Source organism: Dreissena polymorpha, chromosome 2, assembly GCF_020536995.1.
Source record: "Dreissena polymorpha isolate Duluth1 chromosome 2, UMN_Dpol_1.0, whole genome shotgun sequence".
Classification (NCBI taxonomy): domain Eukaryota; kingdom Metazoa; phylum Mollusca; class Bivalvia; order Myida; family Dreissenidae; genus Dreissena; species Dreissena polymorpha.
The window spans coordinates 36,786,463-36,812,248 of NC_068356.1; the positions used below are offsets into that span (position 1 = coordinate 36,786,463).

The 25,786-nt window shown below is 35.6% G+C and overlaps 2 protein-coding genes and 1 long non-coding RNA gene across 3 annotated transcripts in view; 1 reads left to right on the plus strand and 2 right to left on the minus strand.

Annotated features, from left to right (window-relative positions):
- LOC127866626 (uncharacterized) lies at positions 1-25,521 on the minus strand. Its single transcript, XR_008043056.1, has 2 exons — positions 25,192-25,521; positions 1-572 (listed from the first exon to the last, which is right to left on the minus strand). It is a non-coding gene; the product is annotated as an uncharacterized LOC127866626 (long non-coding RNA).
- Positions 1-25,786, plus strand: part of LOC127866621 (cytochrome c oxidase assembly protein COX18, mitochondrial-like) — a 284,996-nt gene that overhangs the window by 179,657 nt on the left and 79,553 nt on the right. The gene's annotated exons all lie outside the window — the stretch shown is intronic.
- LOC127866616 (uncharacterized) overlaps positions 13,582-25,786 on the minus strand; it is a 45,133-nt gene continuing 32,928 nt past the window's right edge. Inside the window, exons 2-4 of the mRNA XM_052407296.1 lie at positions 18,483-22,074; positions 17,768-17,935; positions 13,582-14,338 (exon numbers count right to left, since the gene is read on the minus strand). Of these exons, the coding sequence (XP_052263256.1) occupies positions 18,716-21,814 (3,099 nt within the window). The 5' untranslated portion in view covers positions 21,815-22,074 and the 3' untranslated portion in view covers positions 13,582-14,338; positions 17,768-17,935; positions 18,483-18,715. The remainder of the gene's footprint in view (positions 14,339-17,767; positions 17,936-18,482; positions 22,075-25,786) is intronic.

Consider the following 25,786-nt stretch of genomic DNA (forward strand, 5'->3'; position numbering starts at 1 on the left):
TGGTTTAAAACACATTTATTCCATACAAGCTCTTCCACGTTAACAGTAACATTGACGACGGACCAAATATAAGCATGACATATTTTGAATAGTTAATTGAACATTTCTTGTATGTTTCAAATACTGAAACTTATGAAGAGGCAGTAAACAAGTCTCCATTCAACGTTTAGAAACACGATTTACTATCTTGAAAGAACAAACAAAAGGCAAACATCTTTTTTTAAGGATGATATAACAAAATTACGCGACACAAAAAGTAATAAAATAGTAAAACAAGCAAATTCGTTGAATTGATATCCCCCGCCAATATGCTTCTGGACACAAAAGTTTTCTTGACAGATGGACAACGCCCTTTGCCCTCAATGTGTGACCTTGACCTTAGCCCCTAGGATTATGGGTGTTGAATGTGAAGCAACCCCAGATGATTGAGAACAACTATGGCAAGTTTCATGGCTCTGGCTCATGTGTTAATGGAGATAAAGCTCTAAGCTTATACAAGAGGGCCAATATGGCCCTAGTTCTCTCACCTGAGAGGTGTCGGTTCATTTCATCTAACAAACGTCAAACTTGACCTAGATATTGTCCAGACAAACATCCTGGTCAAGTTCCATCATTATTGAAATAAAAAATCTGGCGTATGGAGTTTTTTTGTTTTTGTAAGATTTTACCTGGTGACCTATATTTTGAGTTGACCCCCCTTACCAAACATCAAACTTTGCTTACAAAAATAAATATTTTGACCAAGATTCATAAAATCTAAAACAAAATTGTGACCTCTAGAGTGTTTACAAGGATTTTGTATAATATAATGAAAATTTGGACAATCCAAAGGGGAATAATTGTGGCATTAATTATGTGATTTTGCTCATTATCAAACTTGACTTGATATCTTTCAGCAACTTTTATAAAGAATGCTTGAGAAGTGTGAATGCTAGAGTGTTTACAAACCAAATGTGGACGAACGGACGGCGGACAAAGACCAATTCTAAAACCTCACCTGAGCAATCAGGTGAGCTAAAAAGTGTGTTTCACCGATATGAGCCATTTTCCAACATGTCCGAGAAATCAATAACACCAATGTATTGACTAAGTTTCACGATGATTAGGCAAAAAACGAGACTTCTATAGTGTTCAATCACAAGGTTTCTCTCTAGCCACATAAGGAAAACTAACCCCCCCCCCTTGCGGCCATGTTTTTTGACCGATTGGGACCATTTGCGAACTCATCTGAGATATATATAAAACCAATCATTTCACCAAGTTTCATGATAATTGGGCAAAGAAAACTGCACCCCCAAATTCAACTGACCGGAACCATTTTTTAACTCAACTCTAGTATCAAGGAAACAAATGTTCTGACCAAATTTCATGAAAATTGGGCCAAATATGTGACTTCTAGAGTGTTCACATGTTTTCACTATATACATATATAACTCATCCGAGATATCAATAAAACCAATGTTGTGTCCAACTTTCATGATTGGGCAAAAATTGTGACTTCTAAGTTCTAGTGTGTTTACAAGGTTTCTCTACAGCCAAATAAGGAAAACTGCCCCACCCACTGGAGGCCGTGTTTTTCAACGGACCAGAACCGCTTTTTAACGCAACCAACATATCATTAAGACAAACATTTTGACAAAATTACATGAAGATTGGGCATGAAGTGTGACTTCTACATTGTTTATAAGATTTTTCTTTTTTTTGACCTAGTGGCCTAGTTTTTGACCCAGCATGACCCGGTTTCCAACTCCATCGAGATATCATTGGGACAAATCTTCTGACCGAGTTTCATGAAGTTGGGACAAAAAATGTGGCCTCTAGAGTGTTTACAAGGTTTCTCTATAGCCAAATAAGGAAAACTGCCCCGCCCACTGGCAGCCATGTTTTTCAACAGACCAGAACCACTTTTGACAAAGTTACATGAAGATTGGGCATGAAATGTGACTTCTACAGTGTTTACAAGTTTTTTTTCCTTTTTTTGACCTAGTGACCAAGTTTTTGACCCGGCACGATCCAGTTTCGAACTCGACCGAAATTTCATTGGGACGAAGCTTCTGACCAAGTTTCATGAAGATCAGACAATAAATGAGCTTCTAGAGTGTTTATGAACAAATGTGGATGGACGGACGGATAGACGACTGACAAAGACCTGTCACAAAAGCTCACCTGAGCAATCAGGTGAGCTAATAAAAAAGCATATTTTTCAAGATACAAAGGGCCATAACTCCGTTTTTAACAAAACAATGCCATTAAACGTGCATCATCCTCTTATCCATATATATACTCATACCAAGTTTCAATAAAATCCGCCAAAGCACTTCCAAGATATGGCTCCGGACGGACGGACAGACGAACGGAGAGACGGACGGAAAGACGGGCAGACAATGCCAAAACAATATCCCTCCGCCTATGGCGGGGGATAATTAAATGGTATACAGAAGAAGGGATGTCCACAAATCAAAACATTGTACAAAAACTCATACATTCAGTCAAATATGAACATAAAAATGTTTGTCATCAATACACAGATACACTAAAAATATTTTACTCTTAAAAGTAAACACATTAAGATTAATTAACAAGAAACCGTCGAAGACGGGTGATGCTCTGCAAAGTTTTTTTTGGTCACAATATTGCACTATATATTCAGATAAAAGGAAACGTCTTTATTGCACAGAAGTTGGGGGGACAAGAATTTTTTTATATAAAATTTCAAAGGGCCATAACTCTGTAAAAAATTATCCGACCAGAACCCGCTGATAATATGCACATCTCCTCTTGGTAGTGAAGCTTCCCATAAAGTTTCATGGAATTCCGGTCATTAGTTGCTGAGAAATAGCCCGGACAAGAATTGCACTATATGTACAGTTAATGGAAAATTTCAAAGGGCCATAACTCTGTGAAAAATCATCCGACCAGAACCCGCTGATAATATGCACAACTCCTCTTGGTAGTGAAGCTTTCCATAAAGTCTCATTGAATTCCGGTCATAAGTTGCTGAGAAATAGCCCAGACAAGAATTGCACTATATGTACAGTTAATGGAAAATTTCAAAGGGCCATAACTCTGTGAAAAATCATCAGACCAGAACCCGCTGATAATATGCACATCTCCTCTTGGTCACAAAGCTTCCCATAAAGTTTTATTGAATTCCGGTCATTAGTTGCTGAGAAATAGCCCGGACAAGAATTGCACTATACGTACAGTTAATGGAAAATTTCAAAGGGCCATAACTCTGTGAAAAATCATCCGACCAGAACACGCTGATAATATGCACATCTCCTCTTGGTAGTGAAGCTTCCCATAAAGTTTCATTGAATTCCGGTCATTAGTTGCTGAGAAATAGCCCGGACAAAAATTGTGCACGGATGGACAGACAGACGAAGCGGCGACTATATGCTCCCCCCAAATTTTTTTGGGGGAGCATAAAAATATCTCATAAACAAAGTTTGGACATAAGTTTAAACAAGACTATTGTCAAGCAATATAAGTCCCCTACCGGCTCCACCATTATCAGAAATTCCACCATTTTCAGATTTTTTTGTTTTTTATATATTTGTTGCCATAGCAACCAGAATTTTTTACGTAGGAACAAAATGAAATGACGTGCATAATGTCCATATTGCCATCTATCCATGTCTCAGGTTTCATGAAAAAATATTAGGAACTTTAAAAGTTATCGCAGGATCCAGAAAACCACCATTTCAGCAGTATTTTTAGTCTATTTGTTGCCATAGCAACCATAATTTTTGACGTAGGAAAGAAATGAAATGACGTTCATTATATCCATATTGACATCTATCCATGTTCCAAGTTTCATGAAAAAATATTAAGAACTTTTAAAGTTATCACAGGATCCAGAAAAGTGTGACAAACGGACAAACGAACTGATGGACGGACTGACAAACGGAGCGCAAACCATAACTCCCCTCGAGTGAAACCGGTAGGGGACTAAAAAGAGGTAAATCACAACCTGAAGCGCTCACCTTAGATCAAAGTACACCAATTGTCAAAGACTTGATCTTATGGACCAGTGTCTGATCCATATTGTCACTCGGATTGTGTTAATATAAACATTGTGACCAAGTATCATCATTATTAATTTATGTATGTAGCATCTAGAGTGGTAATAAGCTTCTTTTTTTTTTTAAAGATTTGACCTTGTGACCTAGTTTTAGGATACATGTGACTAAGAATCAAACTTGGCCTAGATATTGTAATGATAAAACATTCTGAACAAGTTTCATTCAAAATTGATAAAACATGTAGCATCTGGATTGATAATTAGCTAAATGTTGCAAGAGCTTAATTTTGACAAATGAGGACGCACTGCAAACATGGGATGCTAGCGATAACTAACTTTGAGCATTTTGCACTCAGGCGAGCTAAACAGAATGCCTAAATAAATCACATTTTGGACAAATGTGTTTCATACAAAATTTCACAAAATTGTTACACCACATTTTTATTTGTTCCACCAAATTCCAAATTGACAATCATTGATGAAAATCATTAGTTTTAAGAGCATTCTTAGATTCTTAAACAATATCATAAATAATATCACAACATCAAGGGCAATGTCTTAAAAAATAACAATTTTTCTGACATAATTATAAGCCAGCTTTGTCTAATGGAAACTTCAACCTACATGCTTAACAATATCTGAAAATTACAATAAAATATAAGAAAATACATTAATATGCAAAAAACAAAACAACAACAACAATAACTTAATTATATCACCAACAACAAACACAATAGTTTAAGTTTAACAAAGTATAATTGGAATAAAAAACAGCAAGGTGCATAGAATAAGGACTTCATTAAAACAAACTCGTTTATGTAACAGTTAATGGTAAGTTATTTATAACAAGAGCACCGCGTAACGGGTGCCACGCTCGGCTGCCGGTGCAGTTTTGAATAAATGAAAGCTTGCCAGATTATTTTTTTAGAGGTCACAGTGACCTTGACCTTCGACCTAGTGACCCAAATATGGGTGTGGCATGTAGAACTCCTCAAGGTGCAGCCTCATATGAAGTTTCAAAGTTGTAGGTTGAGGCACTTTGATTTTAGAGCCAATGTTCAAAACCTTGACAAAATGTTAATTAAGGTTATGACAATACCTTGGGTTTTCTCCGAAAACAGCCGAGCTAAAAATAGCATGATGAGACAAAGCATCAGTCCAGACCAGCTGTTATATGACCAAAATTTGACCTTTGAAATCCAAGTGCAACCTTTAGGTTTGAGTGAGGGAGAAAAGTGTTAAAAGCAACACTTTGTCTTATGATAGATTGCATTTGTGCCAAGTTCATTTAAAATCCTCAATATATTCAAAAGTTATGGTCAAGACAGGAATTTTCAGGAGGCTGTTTTAAGACAATCTTTTTACTTTGACCCCTAAGTGTCGGGACACAGTTGTCACAGTTGCCAAATGTATTTGTATGATAATTTATATCTGTACCAAGCTATGTATTCATTGATATATGGCAGCGTTATTGCAGAGACAGGAATTTTAAAAGCTCTTTTTGGCCAACTTTGACCTTCAACCTCTAAGTAAAAGTTTACCTTTTAAGGAAGAGAGACATGAGTAACACAAGTTACTTTGTCTTATGACAGTGAACATTTTTTGCAAGTAATTTCAAAAGGCATTCACATATGGCAGTTATGGCCAAGACAAACAAGCAAATTCGTAGAATTGATATCCCCCGCAACATATGCTTTGTTTGAGGATGGGTGCATTTTAATCGGACGGATGAACAAACTGACAGATTTTTTCAAGATACAATGGGCCATAACTCTTGTTTTAACAGATGGTGTACAATGCCATTTGGCGTGAATCATCCTCTTATGCATATATATACTCATACAAAGTTTCAATGAAAAACGCCAAAGCACTTCCAAGATATGGCTCTGGACACAAAAGTGACGGACGGACAGCCGGACGGACAGCTGGACAACGCAAAACAATATCCCTCCGCCTCTGGCGGGGGATATATACTCATACCAAGTTTATATGAAAACCGCTAAAGCACAAAAGTGCCTATAGTAAAAAGCATTTTTTCAAGATACAAAGGGCCATAACTCTGTTTTTAACAGATGGTGTACAATGCCATTTGGCGTGCATCATCCTTTTATGCATATATATACTCATACGAAGTTTCAATGAAATACGCCAAAGCACTTCAAAGATATGGCTCCGGACACAAAAGTGCCTATAGTAAAAAGCATTTTTTCAAGATATAAAGGGCCATAACTCTGTTTTTAACAGATGGTGTACAATGCCATTTGGCGTGCATCATCCTTTTATGCATATATATACTCATACGAAGTTTCAAGGAAATCCGCCAAAGCACTTCCAAGATATGGCTCCGGACACAAAAGTGCCGGACGGACGCCAAAACAATATCCCTCCGCCTCTGGTGGGGGATAAAAACTTTGCAGAGGGAACAGACCATGAAACTAGTACAATCCATCTTCTTTGAAGGGTTAATAAAACAAGAGGGCCAAGATGGCCCTAGTTCTCTCACCTGAGAGGAGTTGGTTTATTCAATCTTACCAAATGTCAAACTTAACCTAGATTTTGTCCAGACAAAACATCCTGGTCAAGTTTCATCATTATTGAACCAAAACATTGGTGAATTAAGGGTTTTTTGTTTTTGTAAGATTTGACCTGGTTACTTATATTTTGAGTTGACCCCCCTTACCAAACATCAAATTTTGCTTACAAAAATAAATACTATGACCAAGATTCATAAAATCTGAAACAAAATTGTGACCTCCAGAGTGTTTACAAAGATTTTGTATAATATAATGAAAATTTGAACAATCTAAGGGAAATAATTATGGCATAAATTAAATGATTTTGCTCATTATCAAACAGAGCTACAGATAAGGTGCGTATTTGCGTAAATACCCAATGTAAAATTACCGATTACGCATAGAACAAGAGGGCCATGATGGCCCTGAATCGCTCACCTGACTCATTAAGATCAGATGAAAACTATGACCTCTATTGTCTACACAATGTTTTTCTATGATTTGACCTAGTGACCTAGTTCCTGACTCTAGATGACCCAAATACAATCCCAATCCAGATTTCATCAAGATAAACATTCTGACCACAGTTCATAAATATTGGATGAAAACTGTGACCTCTATTGTCAACACAAGGTTTTTCTATTTATTTGACCTAGATTTTTACCCCAGATGACCCAAATACAATCCCACCCAGATTTCATCAAGAATTCTGACCAAATTTCATAAAGGTTGGATGAAAACTGTGATCTTTAATGTCTACACAAGGGTTTTCTATTATTTGACCTAGTGACCTAGTTTTTGACCCCAGATGACCCAAATAAAATCCCAACCCAGATTTCATCAAGATAAACATTCTGACCAAATTTCATAAAGATTGGATGAAAACTGTGACCTCTATTGTCTACAGAAGGTTGTTCTATTATTTGACCTAGTGACCTTGTTTTTGACCCCAGATGACCCAAATACAATCCCAAACCGGATTTCATCAAGATAAACATTTTGACCAAATTTCATCAAGATTGGATGCAAACTGTGACCTCTACTGTCTACACAAACAAATTGTTGACGGACGGACGCACGGACACACGCAGGCACGCACAACGGACGCCGGATATCACACGATCACATAAGCTCACCGTGTCACTTCATGACAGGTGACCTAAAAATATGTGTCGGAGATAAACATGAACAGTTGTGGTTAAAATCCCATAGAAACAAGGGCTGTTTGTAAAACATGCATGCCCCCCCTATATGGGCTATAAGTTGTAGTAGCAGCCATTGTGTGAATACGTTTTTTGTCACTGTGAATGGTGGTGGTGGTGGTGTAGTAGTAGTAGTAGTAGTAGTAGTAGTAGTAGTAGTAATAGTAGTTGTAGTAGTAGTAGTAGTAGTAGTAGTAGTAGTAGTAGTAGTAGTAGTAGAAGTAGTAGTAGTAGTAGTAGTAGAAGTAGTAGTAGAAGTAGTAGTAGTAGTAGTAGTAGTAGTAGTGGTAGTAGTAGTAGTAGTAGTAGTAGTGGTAAAAGTAGTAGTAGTAGTGGCAGTAGTAGTATAAGTAGTAATAGACGTGGTGGTGGTGGTGGTGGTGGTAGTAGTAGTACTAGTAGTAGTAGTACTAGTAGTAGTAGTAGTAGTAGTAGTAGTAGTAGTAGTAGTGGTAGTAGTAGTAGAAGTAGTAGTAGTAGTAGTAGTAGTAGTAGAAGTAGTAGTAGTAGTAGTAGTAGTAGTAGTAGTAGTAGTAGCAGTAGCAGTAGCAGCATTACAAGACCAATACTTAAGAATGATCAAATGGGAAAAGGTAACATAGCACCGGCAGTAAATATGGGGCTCATTTACAGGTCAGATTTGGAATCTCTGCTGTAAAATGAGATTTTGAATGAATTAAAGGGAGGCAAATCTGTAATAAAAAAACATGCATAAACTGTAGTTGTTTCCCTTGTTTGAACCATGCTAAATCCTTACAAGTTTGGAAAGAATTGGATGAATAATTTGGACTTTATTGCATAAACACCATTTTCTCAATTCAAGGGGAGGTAATTCTGTACTTCATGGACCAATAATGCTCATTTTTTGTAGGGTTCGTGTCCTCATTGATATAAAGACACTGTGCAAATTTGGAAAGGATCGGACAAAAAATGTGGAAGATTTTTGAAAGTTTTCACAAAATAGGCAAAAACGAATAAACATGCAAAGTTCAACGAGCTCCTGCGGCCATGTTTTTTGACGAATCAAATTTCTTTGAACAACTTTTTCAGGGGAGCCTTCAAAGGTCATCCCTGTGAAATTTTTTGAAAATCTGATGAGCGGTTTCTGACAAGAAGATTTTTTAAGGTTTTTACCATATATGGTCATGGCGGCCATCTTGGTTATGTGATCAAATTTTTTTTAACAACACTTTTGTCCCATGACCTAGGGATGCTCCACATGAAATTTAGTTGAAATTGGCTCAATGGTTTAGTAGAAGAAGATGTTTACAAATTGTTTACAGACAGACAGACAGACAGACGGACGGACGGACGGACGCCGGACGGTGAGTGATCACAATAGCTCACCCCGAGCTATCGCTCAGGTGAGCTAACAAGTAATAATTGTCAATGCGTTCTGAGAACTTCTAAGGCTCTGCCGACATGCAGGCATCATTGACTCGATGGAATCATTTTGTTTATTGTGAGGGCTCAAAACTTTAACATTCAATCATATCTCACTGATAGATCATCTTCAAGTTATTGCAGATTTCGGCTAGGTTTATTTTGCTTGGAAACCTCTAAATTTTCAGAATGTTGCTCATTATGACAACACATTGATAGCAAGGTTATATTGAGAGTGAAACAATACTGTGGTCAACGAGTCTTTCAAACGACAACATATATGGAACAATATATTCATATGTTTTAATCAATAATTGTGTTATATGACATGAATGAAATACTGAAATAGAAACAAAATCTATCTGTTATACTCAATGCATAAGTATAATCAAAGATATAGTATACTTAGTACTGTTAATATTAACATTATTAGAAGTGTACCTGGGAAACTATAAACACTTAGCTATCTGTTTTTGTTTTGACCTTATTTGATAAAACCTTACACTGACAGACGCTGAGGACAATTATACAGTACATCATTTGCATGAACATATCTTGTTTTCAATTAAAATACGAACGAAAATAATTAAAACATTAACTCTTTCAGTGCGGGAACCGAATTTTAAAGGCCTTTGCAAACAGTTTGAATCCAGATGAGACGCCACAGAACGTTCATGATGATTGGGCAAAATGTGACTTCTAGAGTGTTTACAAGGTTTCTCTATAGCCAAATAAGGAAAACTGCCCCGCCCACTGGAGGCCATGTTTTTCATCGGACCGAAACCACTTTTGAACTCAACCAACATATAATTAAGGCAAACATTTTGACCTAATTTCATGAAAATTGGGCCAAAAATGTGACTTCTAGAGTGTTCACATGTTTTCACTATATACATATAAGGAAAAATTCCCTTCCCACTGGCGGCCATGTTTTTTCATCAATCTGGACCATTTTCAAACTCTTACGAGATATCAATAAAACCAATGTTTTAAACAACTTTCATGATGATTGGGCAAAAATTGTGACTTCTAGAGTGTTTACAAGGTTTCTCTATAGCCAAATAAGGTAAACTGCCCCGCCCACTGGCGGCCATGTTTTTTAACGGACCGGAACCACTTTTGAACTCAACCAACATATTAAGGCAAACATTTTGACACAGTTACATGAAGATTGGGCATGAAATGGGACTTCTACAGTGTTTACAAGGTTTTTATTTTTTTTGACCTAGTGACCTAGTTTTTGACCCAGCATGACCCAGTTTCGAACTCGATCGAGATATCATTGGGAAAAATCTTCTGACCAAGTTTCATGAAGATCGGACAATGAATGTGTTTACGAACAAATGTGGACGGACGGACGGAGGACGTACAAAAACCGGTCACAAAAGCTCACCTGAGCATTTAGGTGAGCTAAAAAGGCTTTTGTAACTAGAAAATCAAAACAAGAAAGCCATGATGGTCAAGAAGCACTCACCTGAGTGCAACCAACTTTCCTCCAGATTAAGAAATTAAATGTGACACTCAAGTGAAAACAAGATTTTCTAAAAATATACCTGGTGACATCGAGTTTGAAGACACATAACCTAGATTATAAACATTAAATCTAGATATTGTCATGATAAACATTCTCACCAAGTTTCATAAAGATTTTATGATAAATGTGGCCTTTAAAGTGGTGACGAGCTAAAAAGTTGATGCAGATTTGAACTTTGTCAAGATTTTGTCAAAATAAACATTATAACAAAGTTAATCTAAACGTTGAGTAATAAATGTGGCTTCTAGAATAACAAGATTTGTATATGATTTCACCTGACAATCTTGTTGTTGAAAACATATGAGCCAGATTATAACTGCTTAGATATTTGTCACAGTAAACATTGTGACCAAGATTGAGCACAAACAAGATTGAGCACAAAATTATGGTATCTCAATTCATCAAAGCTAATAAGAAGCTAAATTTTTTTTTCTCAAGATTTGACCTCATGACCCTAGGATGCACAAGAACCAGATTTGAACCTTGCCTACATATCGTCACAATAAATATTCTAACCAACTTTCCTCGAGATAGAGTAATTAATGTTGCTTCTTGAGTGAAAACAAGATTTTCTAAAAATATACCTGGTGACCTCGAGTTTGAACACAAATAACCTAGATAAAAACTCTAGATAGTGTAATAATAAACATTTTCACCAAGTTTCATCAGGATTTGATAAAAAATGTGGCCTTTTAAGTGGCAATGACCTAAAATTTGACAACACACAACACATAACCACAGCTTAGAACAATAAAGGGGTTATGTAAAAGTAAAAGTTATAAAAACAGTTGACCACATCAGCACAAAACATGCATAAATAAACTACTGAACTTCATTCCTATATCCTTTGAGCATCTAACATGATGGATTGCTATAAATAATTAACAAGAGCACCGTCTTGCGGGTGCAGACCGCTCATCTATTTTCTTTTTAAGAGTGAAGGGACTCTCATTTTCAATCACAAAGGAGGGAGGGGTGGAGTGAAGAGGGGTGTATAGTGTGGGGGTGTGGACATTTATTACATTATTTTCCAAAAATGTGAAAAAAAATGCAAAAAAAAACATGGGGGTGGGGGGTGGGGTGGGGATTCTTGGGTGCGATGGTTGGACGGTATTTCAAACATAAAATAATAAAAATAAATATTTGTGTTTTTAACCGTGTCCCAAAAAAAATTGCGGGGGGGGGGGGGTGGGGTGGGGAATATAGTGTGAGGGTGTGGTGGTTATTTGTGTTTTTTAACCGTTTAAAAAAAAATAATTTGGGGGGGGGGGGTGGGTGGGATGGGGGGGGGGGGGGTTATAGTGTGAGGGTGTGGTGGTCATTTGTGAGATGATCTTAAAAAAAAAGATTGTGGTATGTCAGGTAAGAGTAGTTTTGTCAAAGTATCAATCAAATCTAATCATAAATAAAGAAGTTATGGCAATTTTAGCAAAATTTAATAATTTGACCTTGAGAGTCAAGGTCATTCAAAGGTCAAGGTAAAATTCAACTTGCCAGGTACAGTAACCTCATGATAGCATGAAAGTATTTGAAGTTTGAAAGCAATAGCCTTGATAGTTAAGAAGTAAAGTGGATTGAAACACAAAATTTAACCATATATTCAAAGTTACTAAGTCAAAAAAGGGCCATAATTCCGTAAAAATGACAACCAGAGTTATGCAACTTGTCCTTTTACTGTACCCTTATGATAGTTTGCGAGTGTTCTAAGTATGAAAGCAATATCTATGATACTTTAGGGGTAAAGTGGACCAAAACACAAAACTTAACCAAATTTTCAATTTTCTAAGTATAAAAGGCCCATAATTCCGTTCAAATGCCAGTCAGAGTTACATAACTTTGCCTGCACAGTCCCCTTATGATAGTTAATAAGTGTTGCAAGTATGAAAGCAATAGCTTTGATACTTAAGGAATAAAATGGACCTAAACACAAAACTTAACCAAAATTTTCAATTTTCTAAGTATAAAAAGGGCACATAATTCTGTAAAAATGCACGCCAGAGTTATCTAACTTTGCCTGCCCAGTCCCCTCATGATAGTAAGTAAGTGTACCAAGTTTGAATGCAATAGCATTGATACTTTTTGAGAAAAGTGGACCTAAACGCAAAACTTAACCAAAATTTTCAATTTTCTAAGTATAAAAAGGGCACATAATTCTGTCAAATTGCACGCCAGAGTTATCTAACTTTGCCTGCCCAGTCCTCTCATGATAGTAAGTAAGTGTACCAAGTTTGAATGCAATAGCATTGATACTTTCTGAGAAAAGTGGACCTAAACGCAAAACTTAACCGGACGCCGACGCCAAGGTGATGACAATAGCTCATATTTTTTTTTCAAAAAATAGATGAGCTAAAAATGATTTCTGAACAAATGCCATATATAATTGTCAATGAAACATTGGGGTACAATGATCCTTTACTTTCACATTTATATACAAACCCAACTACAATATTCTGCCCCATCAATTTAACTCTAAATATTTACCAAAATATTTATCAAAATCAAGTACACTCCTTCAAGTCTTCAAATAAATGTGCATGAATTCTAAACACTGTCATGCGCATATGCTTCATTAGATATAAATACATGCAAATCGATTAACAAGAAATAAAACTATCTAACATGCAGCAAATATCTCAACAAACAATACCAAATCATATGTCACATCAAAATAAACATGTGTATTTGCCACAGGCAAGGATCTTGCACAGTTTTTCTTATTTATTATGTAATAAATAAATTAAAATGACTCTAATAACACTAAATATAGATTCGAGAAATATTTGCACTGACAGTTGTAATGGTATTATTACTGTTTGACTAAGGTTTTCTGTTCGTAGAAATATTACAACTACATTCTATATTATTAACAGTCATGTTTCTTGGTTTTTAAGTCTTCTACATGAAATGCTATTTAAAGGGATCTTTTCACGCTTTGGTAAATTGACAAAATTGAAAAAAGTTGTTTCAGATTCGTAAGTTTTCGTTTTAGTTATGATATTTGTGAGGAAACAGTAATACTGAACATTAACCATGCTCTAATATAGCCATTATATGCATCTTTTGACGATTTTAAAACCTAAAAATTATAAAGCGTTGCAACGCGAAACGATTGAATAATTTGGAGAGTTCTGTTTTTGTCGTTAAATTTTGTGAAACTACGAAGATTACTTATATAAGGTATAAAATACGTCAAGAATGTGTACTAGGCGGAATAGCTCAGTAGGCTAAAGCGTTTTTACTTCAGGACTCTGGCAGGACTCCAGGGGTCACTGGTTCGAAACCTGCTCCGGGCAATGTTCTTTTCCTTTTTTTAATTTTTTTCTTGATTTTTTACTGGAGCTTTTACGATCCAATGTTTACATTTATCAATATAAAGCATTTAATGAATAAGTTAAAAAAATGCCAAAATCTGTGAAAAGGCCCCTTTAAGTGTAAACAAAAGACTCCATGGTATTAAAATATGGGAGAACAAAACAGTCAAAATATAACTTAACTTCAGTGAGGCAATCATTATACATGATATTGACGAGTTGAAACTGTCACAAGTTTCTGCATAATTGCAATTGACCAGACAAGATTGTTGGGCAACCACACAATTCGGTCATCAAAAGTCACTTAATTGGTTTCTAGACTAGATGAACATCTAGGGCATGAGGAAAGTCGTGGTAACTTTACAAGTAATCTGAAACAAGAATACATCGGACAATAAGAGCAGTAGATTAATTTTGTGCAGTTAAGAGAACACAATATCCACATGGTCCCTTAAACAGACAGGAAGCATTACATAGGTACATTATGTACATACACCAGTGAATACTGATATATTTATTTTTAAATTGAAATACATGTAGTATAATCGAACTCCTTCTGTTGTTACCATTTTTTATTTGTAAGTATGCATTTGGTTTGCTGACAACTTTTTTCTTTTCTCAAGCTTTCTTGACAATGAAAGCTAGAAATGGCGCTGCAGAGGCCGACGCATATCCCCACGCTGCATGTTTGACCCAGGGGGCACCCCAGGGTTGGTAGTGGGGCCATGCATAGTTGAGATTGACCGTATTGTCATAAGAGATGTTAAGTATTAATTGGAAGTGAATCAGTGTAGAAATGAAGAAGTTAATGTAAAATAACATAAAACAAGAGATGTGTTTGTCAGAAACACAATGCCACCCTACTGCGCGGCTTTGATTTATTAAAAAAAAATTATCATTTGGTAGGTTCATTACTCACCTCCCTTTAAAGCTTATTACTTCCCTTGGAATTGTATTTTTGACCTTTGACCTTGAAGGATGACCTTGACTTTTCACCACTCAAAATGTGCAGCTCCATGAGATACACATGCATGCCAAATATCAAGTTCCTATCTTCAATATTGCAAAAGTTATGGCCAATGCACCATATTGGGGGCATAAAAATGAGTGAAAATCTCTGACCTGGCCCCACCCCAACCCCCATAACTTTTGACCCAGGGGTAAGATCAAAATTCCAAATAGTGCAGGGTCGCACATATGCTCATAGCTACCATGTGTGTAAGTTTTAAGGTTCTAGTGCTTATAGTGTAGGAGGATATAGTGGCCAGGTCGGACAGATGGACAGACAGACGGACAACAGACGGCGGAGATAACCACTTTCGAAAAGCATGGGGATACAAAAAATGATGCATTTCATTATTGTCATGACTATAATAAGATGTGTTTACAGGTATTTTAAAAGCTGAAATCTATCATAAGACAAAGTGTCTCCTATTTTAAAAGTTCAAGAATACCAGATATTAAAGTCTCCTCAAATAATGTCAATCTTGCATTTTTTTAATGTTGCTTGTTGCACTTTAATTAAAATATTTTTATAATAAAAAGCAGACTTGCTTTTAAATGGTTTACAATATTATAATAGAATATTTCTGTAAAATGAACATTCACAAAACCATTTATACAACAAAGTAAAGGTAATGCATTCATTTATATATCAGGTTCTGCACCTGATTTTACATCTTCATACTACCAGGAATAATTACCGTAAAAACGCAGTCATAAGTCTACCCGGCTCATAAGTCGGGGGGTATACTTTTGTACCAAAATTGGAGATTTTGAGTATGTTAGCTTCATAAGTAGAGTCAGAAATTTTCTGTTTACGAATTTCATAAACGGACGCCATTTTAAATGTACATGAAGTTGCGGTAGTATTCTATACATTGCACATGACGTCACTGTGGAACTGTTGAACGTAGGCAAAGCCAACACATGTATTCTAAATTTCGTTTAATATATTCAATACGATTTATTGTGGAAATGGAAAATAATATTTTTCAATATATCAGCACTGTTGTTTTTTAAATTCTCCGCAAACTCTATCCCATGTATTTTAAATGTATTGTCATAAGCCTGGCGTTTGCGTTTGCCAGGCATTTTCAAAGATTTAACGTAAGTCCAGTTGTGTTTTTGTTTATCTAATTAATAAATGGTTGCACTCAATAATCCACGCTAGTAATTATCTACAAACTATTTTCCGCTTTTAATCCGATGAAACAATATTATCACTGTAATCCAATCTTTGTACTTTTAATCTGACTGTCAAAACAATTGATAAGTGTCTCGGTAAAACGTGTTTTTATAACATAATGATTGACATACCCAAGAGACCGCTAACTCCACCTTTTTCTCTGAAACAGTTTCAAAGGCGGAGCTATACACGTGCTCAAGCATAATGGGACGATTGCATGCGAGTTACAAACACGCGATTGGTTAAGCATATCGCTTCTCTAAACAAAGGAATCCAATTTTGTCGGCGAGAAGGGTGTTCTTTATGGCTTCTTGACAGGAAACGGCTTTCCTTTGATGACGTCAAACTGTCGATTCACACATATTGCGAATTTTCGCGAGACTCTAAATGATGTCCTTGATTCTTTGTTTACATGAACAGTTAAAAAACAACACCTGCATTACATGAAGACTTTGGATTAAATTATCAAAATAAAAACAAGAGAAATTGCAAACTGTGATTATATTAATTGGTAAGTATCAGTAAAAATACGATGTTTTGTTAGTCGTAAATTAACAATTTTTTTATATACAACAACAACAACTATTGCCGCGGGGATCAATTTTCGTCGAATTTCAATATTTTTTTCATGGAATTTCATTATTTTTTTCATGGACCACCTCATAAGTCGATACCGGTTTTTTAATCAAATTTTGGAGGTAAATTATCTCGACTTATGACTGCGTTTTTACGGTATGTAGGTAGGTATTTGAAAAAAAAGTCTGATAAATAACAAGAGTGCCAAACTGTCACAAGATACGCCGGTTCGAAGGTTTTGGACACCATGCTCAATGCTTAAAATGCACAAAGTGACATCAAGACCTAGTTATTGACCCGGCATGACCCACATTTGAACTTGACCTAGATATCATTTAGATGTAACATATGACTAAATTGGGTGAAGATCAAATGAACACTACTTCAATTAGAGAGCAGACACCATGCTAAATGCTTGAATTGCACCATGTGACCTCGTGACCTCGTTTTTGACCCGGCATGACCCATATTCGAACTTGACCTACATATCATCTAGACACAACTTCTGACCAAATTAGATGAAGATCAGATGAAAACTACTTCAATTAGAGAGCGGACACCATGCTAAATGCTTGAAATGCACTAAGTAACCTCGTGACCTAGTTTTTGACCCGATATGACCCATATTTGAACTTGAGCTACATATCATCTAGACACAACTTCTGAGAAAATTTGGTGAAGATCGGGTGAAAACTACTTAAATTAGAGAGCGGACACCATGCTTAATCCTTGAAATGCACTTAGTGACCCAGTGACCTAGTTTTTGAACGGGCATGACCCATATTCGAAGTTGACCTAGATATTGTCTAGACACAACTTCTGACCAAGATTTTAGTGAAGATCGGATGAAAACTATTTGAATTAGAGAGCGGACACTACTGTGGACGCCGCCCGCCCGCCAAGGGTGAAACTATAATACGTCCTGTTTTTAAAAAACGGGCGTATAAAAATTACAGTCCTGAACAGATTTCAGAATGGTCATTAGCAATCTGCAAATATTTCAGGAACAAATTAGCAGCAGAAAAAGGTTTGTTACCAACCTGTGTCAGACTGTTGCTGCGATCTAGATTGTACATGCTTTTTTATGTTTCTTGCCCATAATGTGCAAAGAATAAACACGTTGCGAGGTAAAGTGGGTGTTACAGACACTGCAGCTTATGTGGCCAGGACAGTGGACATTCCAGAAGTGATCAACACGGGCTTCCTGCAAGTTGATAAAAATAAATATTGGACTTAAAATTTTGAGTCTGACTGTAAAAATAATTTCAAGTGGTATTAAAGTAATGAGCTCAGCTCTTGATGCGCGGTGCATATAAGTGATCATTCAAACTCAAAGTCTTCTGTGTTATCATTCTACGTTTAAAGCTTTTCAACCAACAGTTCGCTAAAAAACAAAATGAGCTAAAATGATTCTAAGTTTTCAAACCAATAAAACTTTTCACATTTCTTTAATTCATTTATTTCAAATGTTTATAAGAACAAGTCATTATATGTTTTTAAAACCTTTGTTTCAAATTGGTCAAACCTATTTGTAAGCCAAGTGCAGAATGATCCTTTAAATATGCATACATAAATATTAGCGGTAAAAGGACTGTGCAAAATTACAACAATTCCTCATTTTTACTGTAATTGCATTTAAATGAATTTGAGTTCACAGTAACTTATCATAATCCGCAATTCCAAAAGCACAATTGAAAAAAACCAATGTAACCTGATAAACCTGATAGTAAACTTGAGGAACATTCACTAACCTTGTTGGGAAACACCTTGCTACAGAGTGCACAGACATTAGGATGGTGCTTGGCAATATGTTGCTTCATGTTTGGCTTGTGATCAAGTTGAAGAGGACAAAAGTTACATTTGTGGAATTTTGGGTTGCTTAGATGAGCGTCATTGTTTACTGCATTTGTGTCGTTCAAAGATGCCTTTGTGCAAGAGCTATTTAATTTCTTTATCATTATATTGTCAACTTTTGCTGATAAATTCATTTCTCTCTTGTCTTGCTTTTTTGAAATCTTGTATTTGATGAGTTATATGATGCTTTCACTGCGAGTAACTTTTCTCTTCTCTTCCCTTCCTCAGATTTAAACTTTGTTGTTTTATCTTTCAATTTAGATGACCGAGATGGATTTTCTTGTTTTTTAGAATTGTTCGAGCAAGACAACACAAACTGGGGTCTGGTCAATATGTCTATAAGGTGTACTTTCAATGTTCTCCTTCCAACAACAGATGTGTCCGATACTTCAATGTCCTTCACAATTTCTCCTCCACAAGTGAAGATCTTTTTCTTTTTGTTAATTAAAGATCCCTCTTGATTCCCTGATTTGGAACATGAGTTTTGTGCATTGACTTCATTGCTGTTCATGTTTACATTCAAATTATTGTCTGAAAGCCTCAAACATTTCATTTCATTGCAAATGTTCCGAATATTGGGTTCAAAAAGTGTTAATTCTGCAACCTTAGGTTTTTTTGGTTTAACTGTGATAGGTGTTAACAGTTTTTCTCTGGATACTTTGATCTGGCCTTCCTTCTTATTTTGAGGCTTTTTGCATATCTGAATCTCTCTTTCACAATCTTTGCTAATACCACATTCATGTAGATCATCATGCCTTGACTGTATTGATTTCTGACCTAAATTTGACTTTTTTAGCATCAATTTACTCTGCGAACAGAACACTTCCACAATTCTGTTAAATTTTAACATGTTCGCTTTAGTTTTATTTATTCTTCCTGAACATGATTTGGTGTCCTGATTTCTTTGAGGTTTCTTTGTTAGCATTAAACTTGTCAGTTGAGCACTATCTTGATCCAAGATTTTAATGGTTTGTGTTTCTAAATGCACATCAGCCGCATTATTTATTTGGAACTTTCCATCGTTTATCACACAGCCAGTATCCAAAAGATCTAAACTTTTCTCATGGTCACCAAAATTGGAAAAAGACCCCTCTTTTATATTTGATGAAGTAACTTTATCTTTCCTATTACTAGTATCAGATTTGGCTTTAGTTTTTTGTAAGGGCTGGGATTTTTTGTTTCTTATTTTGGTTATCATCAAGCTTTTCAAACATTCTTCACCAATTTTATGAATGTTTCTGTTATTGCCTTTATCATATTTTGTTGTGCTTTTTAGTCTTTTGCTTTTAAGTTTAGTTTTTCTTTCAATTCCCAACATCTTTACAGAACACTCTTGTACAATTTTGTTTACAGATTTTATGGAAACACAAGAATGCATATTTTCATGCTTCTTTTTCAACAAGTTTGATTTTTCAATATTCTCACAGGACTGTTTTTCTTCAGATTGTATAAGTTTTTCAACATTCTCAAAAGGTACCAATGATTTAGACATTGCTTTAATCCTCTGAAAATGTTTTCCATACTGGTAAGTTCTGGGTTTTCCAATGCTTTCTTTCCTTTTTTCTTGGCAATAAGTGATGATTTCAGGTGTATAAATCTCTTCTAAGCTTGACAGAAGACCGGTATCAAGAGGTAATTTCATGTTACTTTCACCTAAATTTTGCAAGTTATTTTTCCACAAATCAGTTTTAATCTCAACATCTTTAATACTGTTCTTCAAATACAATTCTTCTCCATATGTCAACAAAGGAGAAATATTTATGTCAGGTTCTTGTAAATCCAAAGGACTTAAGGTATAATATCTTGAGACATTTTCCTTTTCCGCAACTGTTTTATTTTGGATGAAATCAAAGAGTTTTGGACTGAATACTGTTTCAAAATGCAAGAGGTCATTTACATCCTGCTGACCGGTTTCAAAAACATCCTTTAGGCAAGTACTAAACAAGTGATCATCTAATGGTAAACTTGGACTTATGTCAAAATCAGAGATCAGTGATTTTGAAGCATTCTGAATTAGATCATTAATTACATCTGATTGAGCCACGCTTTTTGACATGTAAATGTCTGTGTTTTGCTCAGTAGCACAAGCCACCTCATGTTTGTTCAATGTATCACTGTAAACATTCACTTCTTTAAGTTGCTTTTCTTGTGAGGTCAGTTCATTCTGACAACATTTGTCTTTCTCTATTTTCATGGTAAGCACTGCTTTTTCACTTTCTATAGGTTTTTCACCAATATCCATTCTTGTACTATTACATGACATATTTTGACACTCTTTCACTTCCATATCTCCAGTCTGTGAGTTGGGCATGCTTGTTACAGTTTTATTATCATCTATCATTGAAGCAGGCGTAGGTAAGAACCGCATTTGCGTTCTTTGAAAATTGTCATTACAATCAGTCAAGTGTAAACCAATTTTACCTGCCGCTACTATCCAATCAACAGATGCAACCTCTTTGCCAATTATTTGTGTAGATAAACATGTATTTTGTAGTGTGTTTGTTGAAGCAAGTTTTTCAGCCTTGTTTGATTCTTTGGACAGTATTACATCTGAATTTTGATGTTGGCCAAAATCTGTAGAAAGCTTTAACGTTTGCAAACTTTGTTCAGGGTAAATTGCAATACTAGTTTCTGAGTTGTCAACAATTCCATTGTTATTTGATGCTGTTTTGGCAGTTTGTACTAGTGGAACTGGTTCAGTATATTTAAGCCTTGACATTGACGAATCATGTCTCTTTTTGTCATGGAATGGTATTTTTGTTATTTTCTCTTTAATGTGTTTTACACCATCACTCCTTTCAGTTTTGATTTCATTGATATTATCACAACCTCTTCTCAGGGCGTTTGTAGCTTTCACTATTAAAGTGTTATTGCTTACTTTGAGTATCCTTTTAAAAGATGAACTTTCTAATTTATTTGATTTTCGTTTGAATCCGGAACATTTTTGTGACATAGAACTTTTTGCCAAATAGCAGCGGTTCAATTTTTCAAATGACTTAATATCACTTTCTGTATTTCCATTGCTTTCTCGATTGTTTAATGAATTTCCTCTTTGAAGGTTTGAAATATCCTTCGATTGTTCATTAAAAGACTGATAATTGCTTTCAGAACCAACCTGAACTGATTTTGTTGAGAGCAAATTTCCAGATTCATTAATAGTTGTTTTATGAATAAAATTGACTTTCACTTCCAGGTTAGGCCATATTAAATGATCCTGCCTTTGCCACATGCTAGTACTTTTTTCTTTGTAATGGAGACAAGTGCTGGTGGTTACTTTAAGGAATTGCCGCTCATTCTATTTTATTTCTTTGTTAAGGTTGTGTTCCTTACTTGTAAGTTTTATCCAAAGGCTGATTTTATGAGAACAGTGATGCTGTTAAACAAACTGTTTTTTCATGTTCATGTAACTTGATTTCAGGTAATTAGTAGGTATAATCAGAGCTTGCAATGTGATTCAGATTGGCTTAAAATATTCAGGGCAGCTTTTATCTGAAAAAGAAAATTAAGATTATTCGCACCTATAGTTATATATGTGTAAAATTATTTAATTTCTAACATGCTTGTTAATATGATTGTACATAATATTATTTACTTACCAATTTAATGCATATTTATTTACTGTTTTTAAATGATGTACACTGTACAAGTCCTAATATTTTTCTCTGTTCTCTTAAAACTTATATAAGCCCTGGGGCATGGAACGATTTCACCCAAGGGGCATTATTTGAACAATTTTAGCAAAGGAGCACTATAAATTCTTACATGCCAAATAAAGAACCTGAAGAACAGTGGTTTCCGAGAATTTTTTTTTTTTTTTTAACTATATACATATAAGGAAAACAACTCTTGTCAATGTTCACCCAAGAGGCATGGTTTTAACAAACTTAGTGGAAGACCAACATAATAAAAATTATGATGCTAATGATCTGTCAGTCCGTCCGTCACACTTTTCTGGATCCTGCGATAACTTTAAAAGTTCTTAATATTTTTTCATTAAACTTGAAACATGGATAGATGGCAATATGGACATTATGCACGTCATTTTATTTTGATCCTACGTCAAAAATTCTGGTTGCTATGGCAACAAATAGACTAGAAATACTGCTGAAAATGGTGGTTTTCTGGATCCTGGGATAACTTTAAAAGTTCTGAATATTTTTTCATGAAACTTGGAACATGGATAGATGGCAATATGGACATTATGCACGTCATTTCATTTTGTTCCTACTTCAAAAATTGTGGTTGCTATGGCAACCAAAAAAGAATTAATTCTGAAAATGGTGGAATTTCTGACAATGGTGGAGCCGGTAGGGGACCATATTGCTTGACAATAGCCTTGTTTTTTATTTTATATGTCGGACCTATATATAAAGTAATGAAATGTTCACAACTTTGTTAGTTTATATGCATAATGCCTATATGTATGCATGTATGTAAAATTATATAGAACAAGAAACCGTCGGAGACGGGTGATGCTCCCCAAAGTTGTTTTTTTCACAATATTGCACTATATATTCAGATAAAAGGAAACGTCTTGAGGGCACAGTAGTTGGGGGGACAAGCATTATTTTATAGAAAATTTCAAAGGGCCATAACTCTGTGAAAAATCATTTGACCAGAACCCACTGATAATATGCACATCTCCTCTTGATAGTGAAGCTTCCCATAAAGTTTCATTGATTTCCGGTTATTAGTTGCTGAGAAATAGCCCGGACAAGAATTGCACTATATGTACAGTTAATGGAAATTTTCAAAGGGCCATAACTCTGTGAACGAGAGCACCGCCTTGCGGGGTGCAGACCGCTCTTCTATTTTCTTTTTAAAGGTGAAGGGACTCTCAATTTCAATCACAAAGGAGGGAGGGGTGGAGTGAAGAGGGTTGTATAGTGTGGGGGTGTGGACATTTATTACATTATCTTCCAAAAATGCGAAAACAAAATGCAAAAAAAAAAAAAAAATTGGGGGTGGGGGGGGGGGGGTGAGTGGGGGGGATTCTTGGGTGCGATGGTTGGACGGTATTCCAAAAATAAAATAATAAAAATATTTGTGTTTTTTTACCGTTTCAAAAAAAAAAAGTTTGGGGTGTGGGGTGGGGGGGGGGGGGTATAGCGTGAGGGTGTGGTGGTCATTTGTGAGATGATCTTAAAAAAAAAAAAAAAAAAAAAATGGGGGGGGGGGGTGGGGGCACGGGGATGGTTTGGGTGGAGTCTATTGTGGTATGTCAGGTAAGAGTAGTTTTGTCAAAGCATCAATCAAATCTAATCATAAATAAAGAAGTTATGGCAATTTTAGCAAAATTTAATAATTTGACCTTGAGAGTCAAGGTCATTCAAAGGTCGAGGTAAAATTCAACTTGCCAGGTACAGTAACCTCATGATAGCATGAAAGTATTTGAAGTTTGAAAGCCATAGCCTTGATACTTTAGAAGTAAAGTGGATCGAAACACAAAATTTAACCATATATTCAAAGTTACTAAGTCAAAAAAGGGCCATAATTCCATAAAAATGACAACCAGAGTTATGCAACTTGTCCTTTTACTGTACCCTTATGATAGTTTGCGAGTGTTCCAAGTATGAAAGCAATATCTATGATACTTTAGGGGTAAAGTGGACCAAAACACAAACTTAACCAAATTTTCAATTTTCTAAGTATAAAGGGCCCATAATTCCGTCCAAATGCCAGTCAGAGTTACATAACTTTGTCTGCACAGTCCCCTTATGATAGTTAATAAGTGTTGCAAGTATGAAAGCAATAGCTTTGATACTGTAGGAATAAAGTGGACCTAAACACAAAACTTTACCAAATTTTAAATTTTCTAAGTATAAAAAGGGCACATAATTCTGTCAAAATGCCAGTCAGAGTTACATAACTTTGCCTGCACAGTCCCCTTATGGTAGTTAGTAAGTGTTGCAAGTATGAAAGCAATAGCTTTGATACTTAAGGAATCAAATGGACCTAAACACAAAACTTAACCAAAATTTTCAATTTTCTAAGTATAAAAAGGGCACATAATTCTGTCAAAATGCAAGCCAGAGTTATCTAACTTTGCCTGCCCAGTTCCCTAATGATAGTTAGTAAGTGTACCAAGTTTGAATGCAATAGCATTGATACTTTCTGAGAAAAGTGGACCTAAACGCAAAACTTAACCGGACACCGACGCAGTAGCCAAGGTGATGACAATAGCTCATAATTTTTTTTCAAAAAATAGATGAGCTAAAAATCATACGACCAGAACCCGCTGATAATATGCACATCTCTTCTTGGTAGTGAAGCTTCCCATAAAGTTTCATTGAATTCCGGTCATTAGTTGCTGAGAAATAGCCCGGACAAAAATTGTGCACGGACGGACACACGGACGGACGGACAGACGAAGCGGCGACTATATGCTCCCCCCAAAATAAATAATAATAATAAAAGAAATACATTATCAAAATTTGACTATTGTGTTTTATTTTACCCTTTTAATATCATGTTAAAAATATTCTGACATTCAATAAAACATTGACTACACAAAGTATTAAAGAAAACAAGAGGGCCAAGATGGCCCTTGTTTGCTCACCTGAGAGGAGTCGGTTCATTCAATCTTAACCTAATGTCAAACTTGACCTAGATATTGACCAGACAAACATCCTGGTCAAGTTTCATCATTATTGAATCAAAACTCTGGCGTAGAGAGTGTTTTTGTTTTTGTAAGATTTGAAATGGTGACCTATATTTTGAGTTGACCCCCCTTACCAAACATCAAACTTTGCTTACAAGGATTTTGTATCATATAATGAAAATTTGGACAATCTAAGGGCAATAATTATGGCATTAATTATGTGATTTTGCTCATCATCAAACTTGACTGAGATCTTTCAGCAACTTGGATAAAGAATGCTTGAGAAATGTGAATGCTAGAGTGTTTACAAACCAAATGTGGATGGACGGACAGCGGACAAAGACCAATCATAAAACCTCACCTGAGCAATCAGATGAGCTAAAAAGTGTGTTTCAATGATCTGAGCCATTTTCCAACTTGTCCAAGAAATCAATAAAACCAATGTATCGACTAAGTTTCACGATGATTAGGCAAAATATGTGACTTCTATAGTGTTCAATCACAAAGTTTCTCTATAAAGTCACATAAGGAAAACTGCCCCAACCCCCTGGCAGCCATGTTTATTGACCCATCGGGACCATTTGCAAACTCATCTGAGAT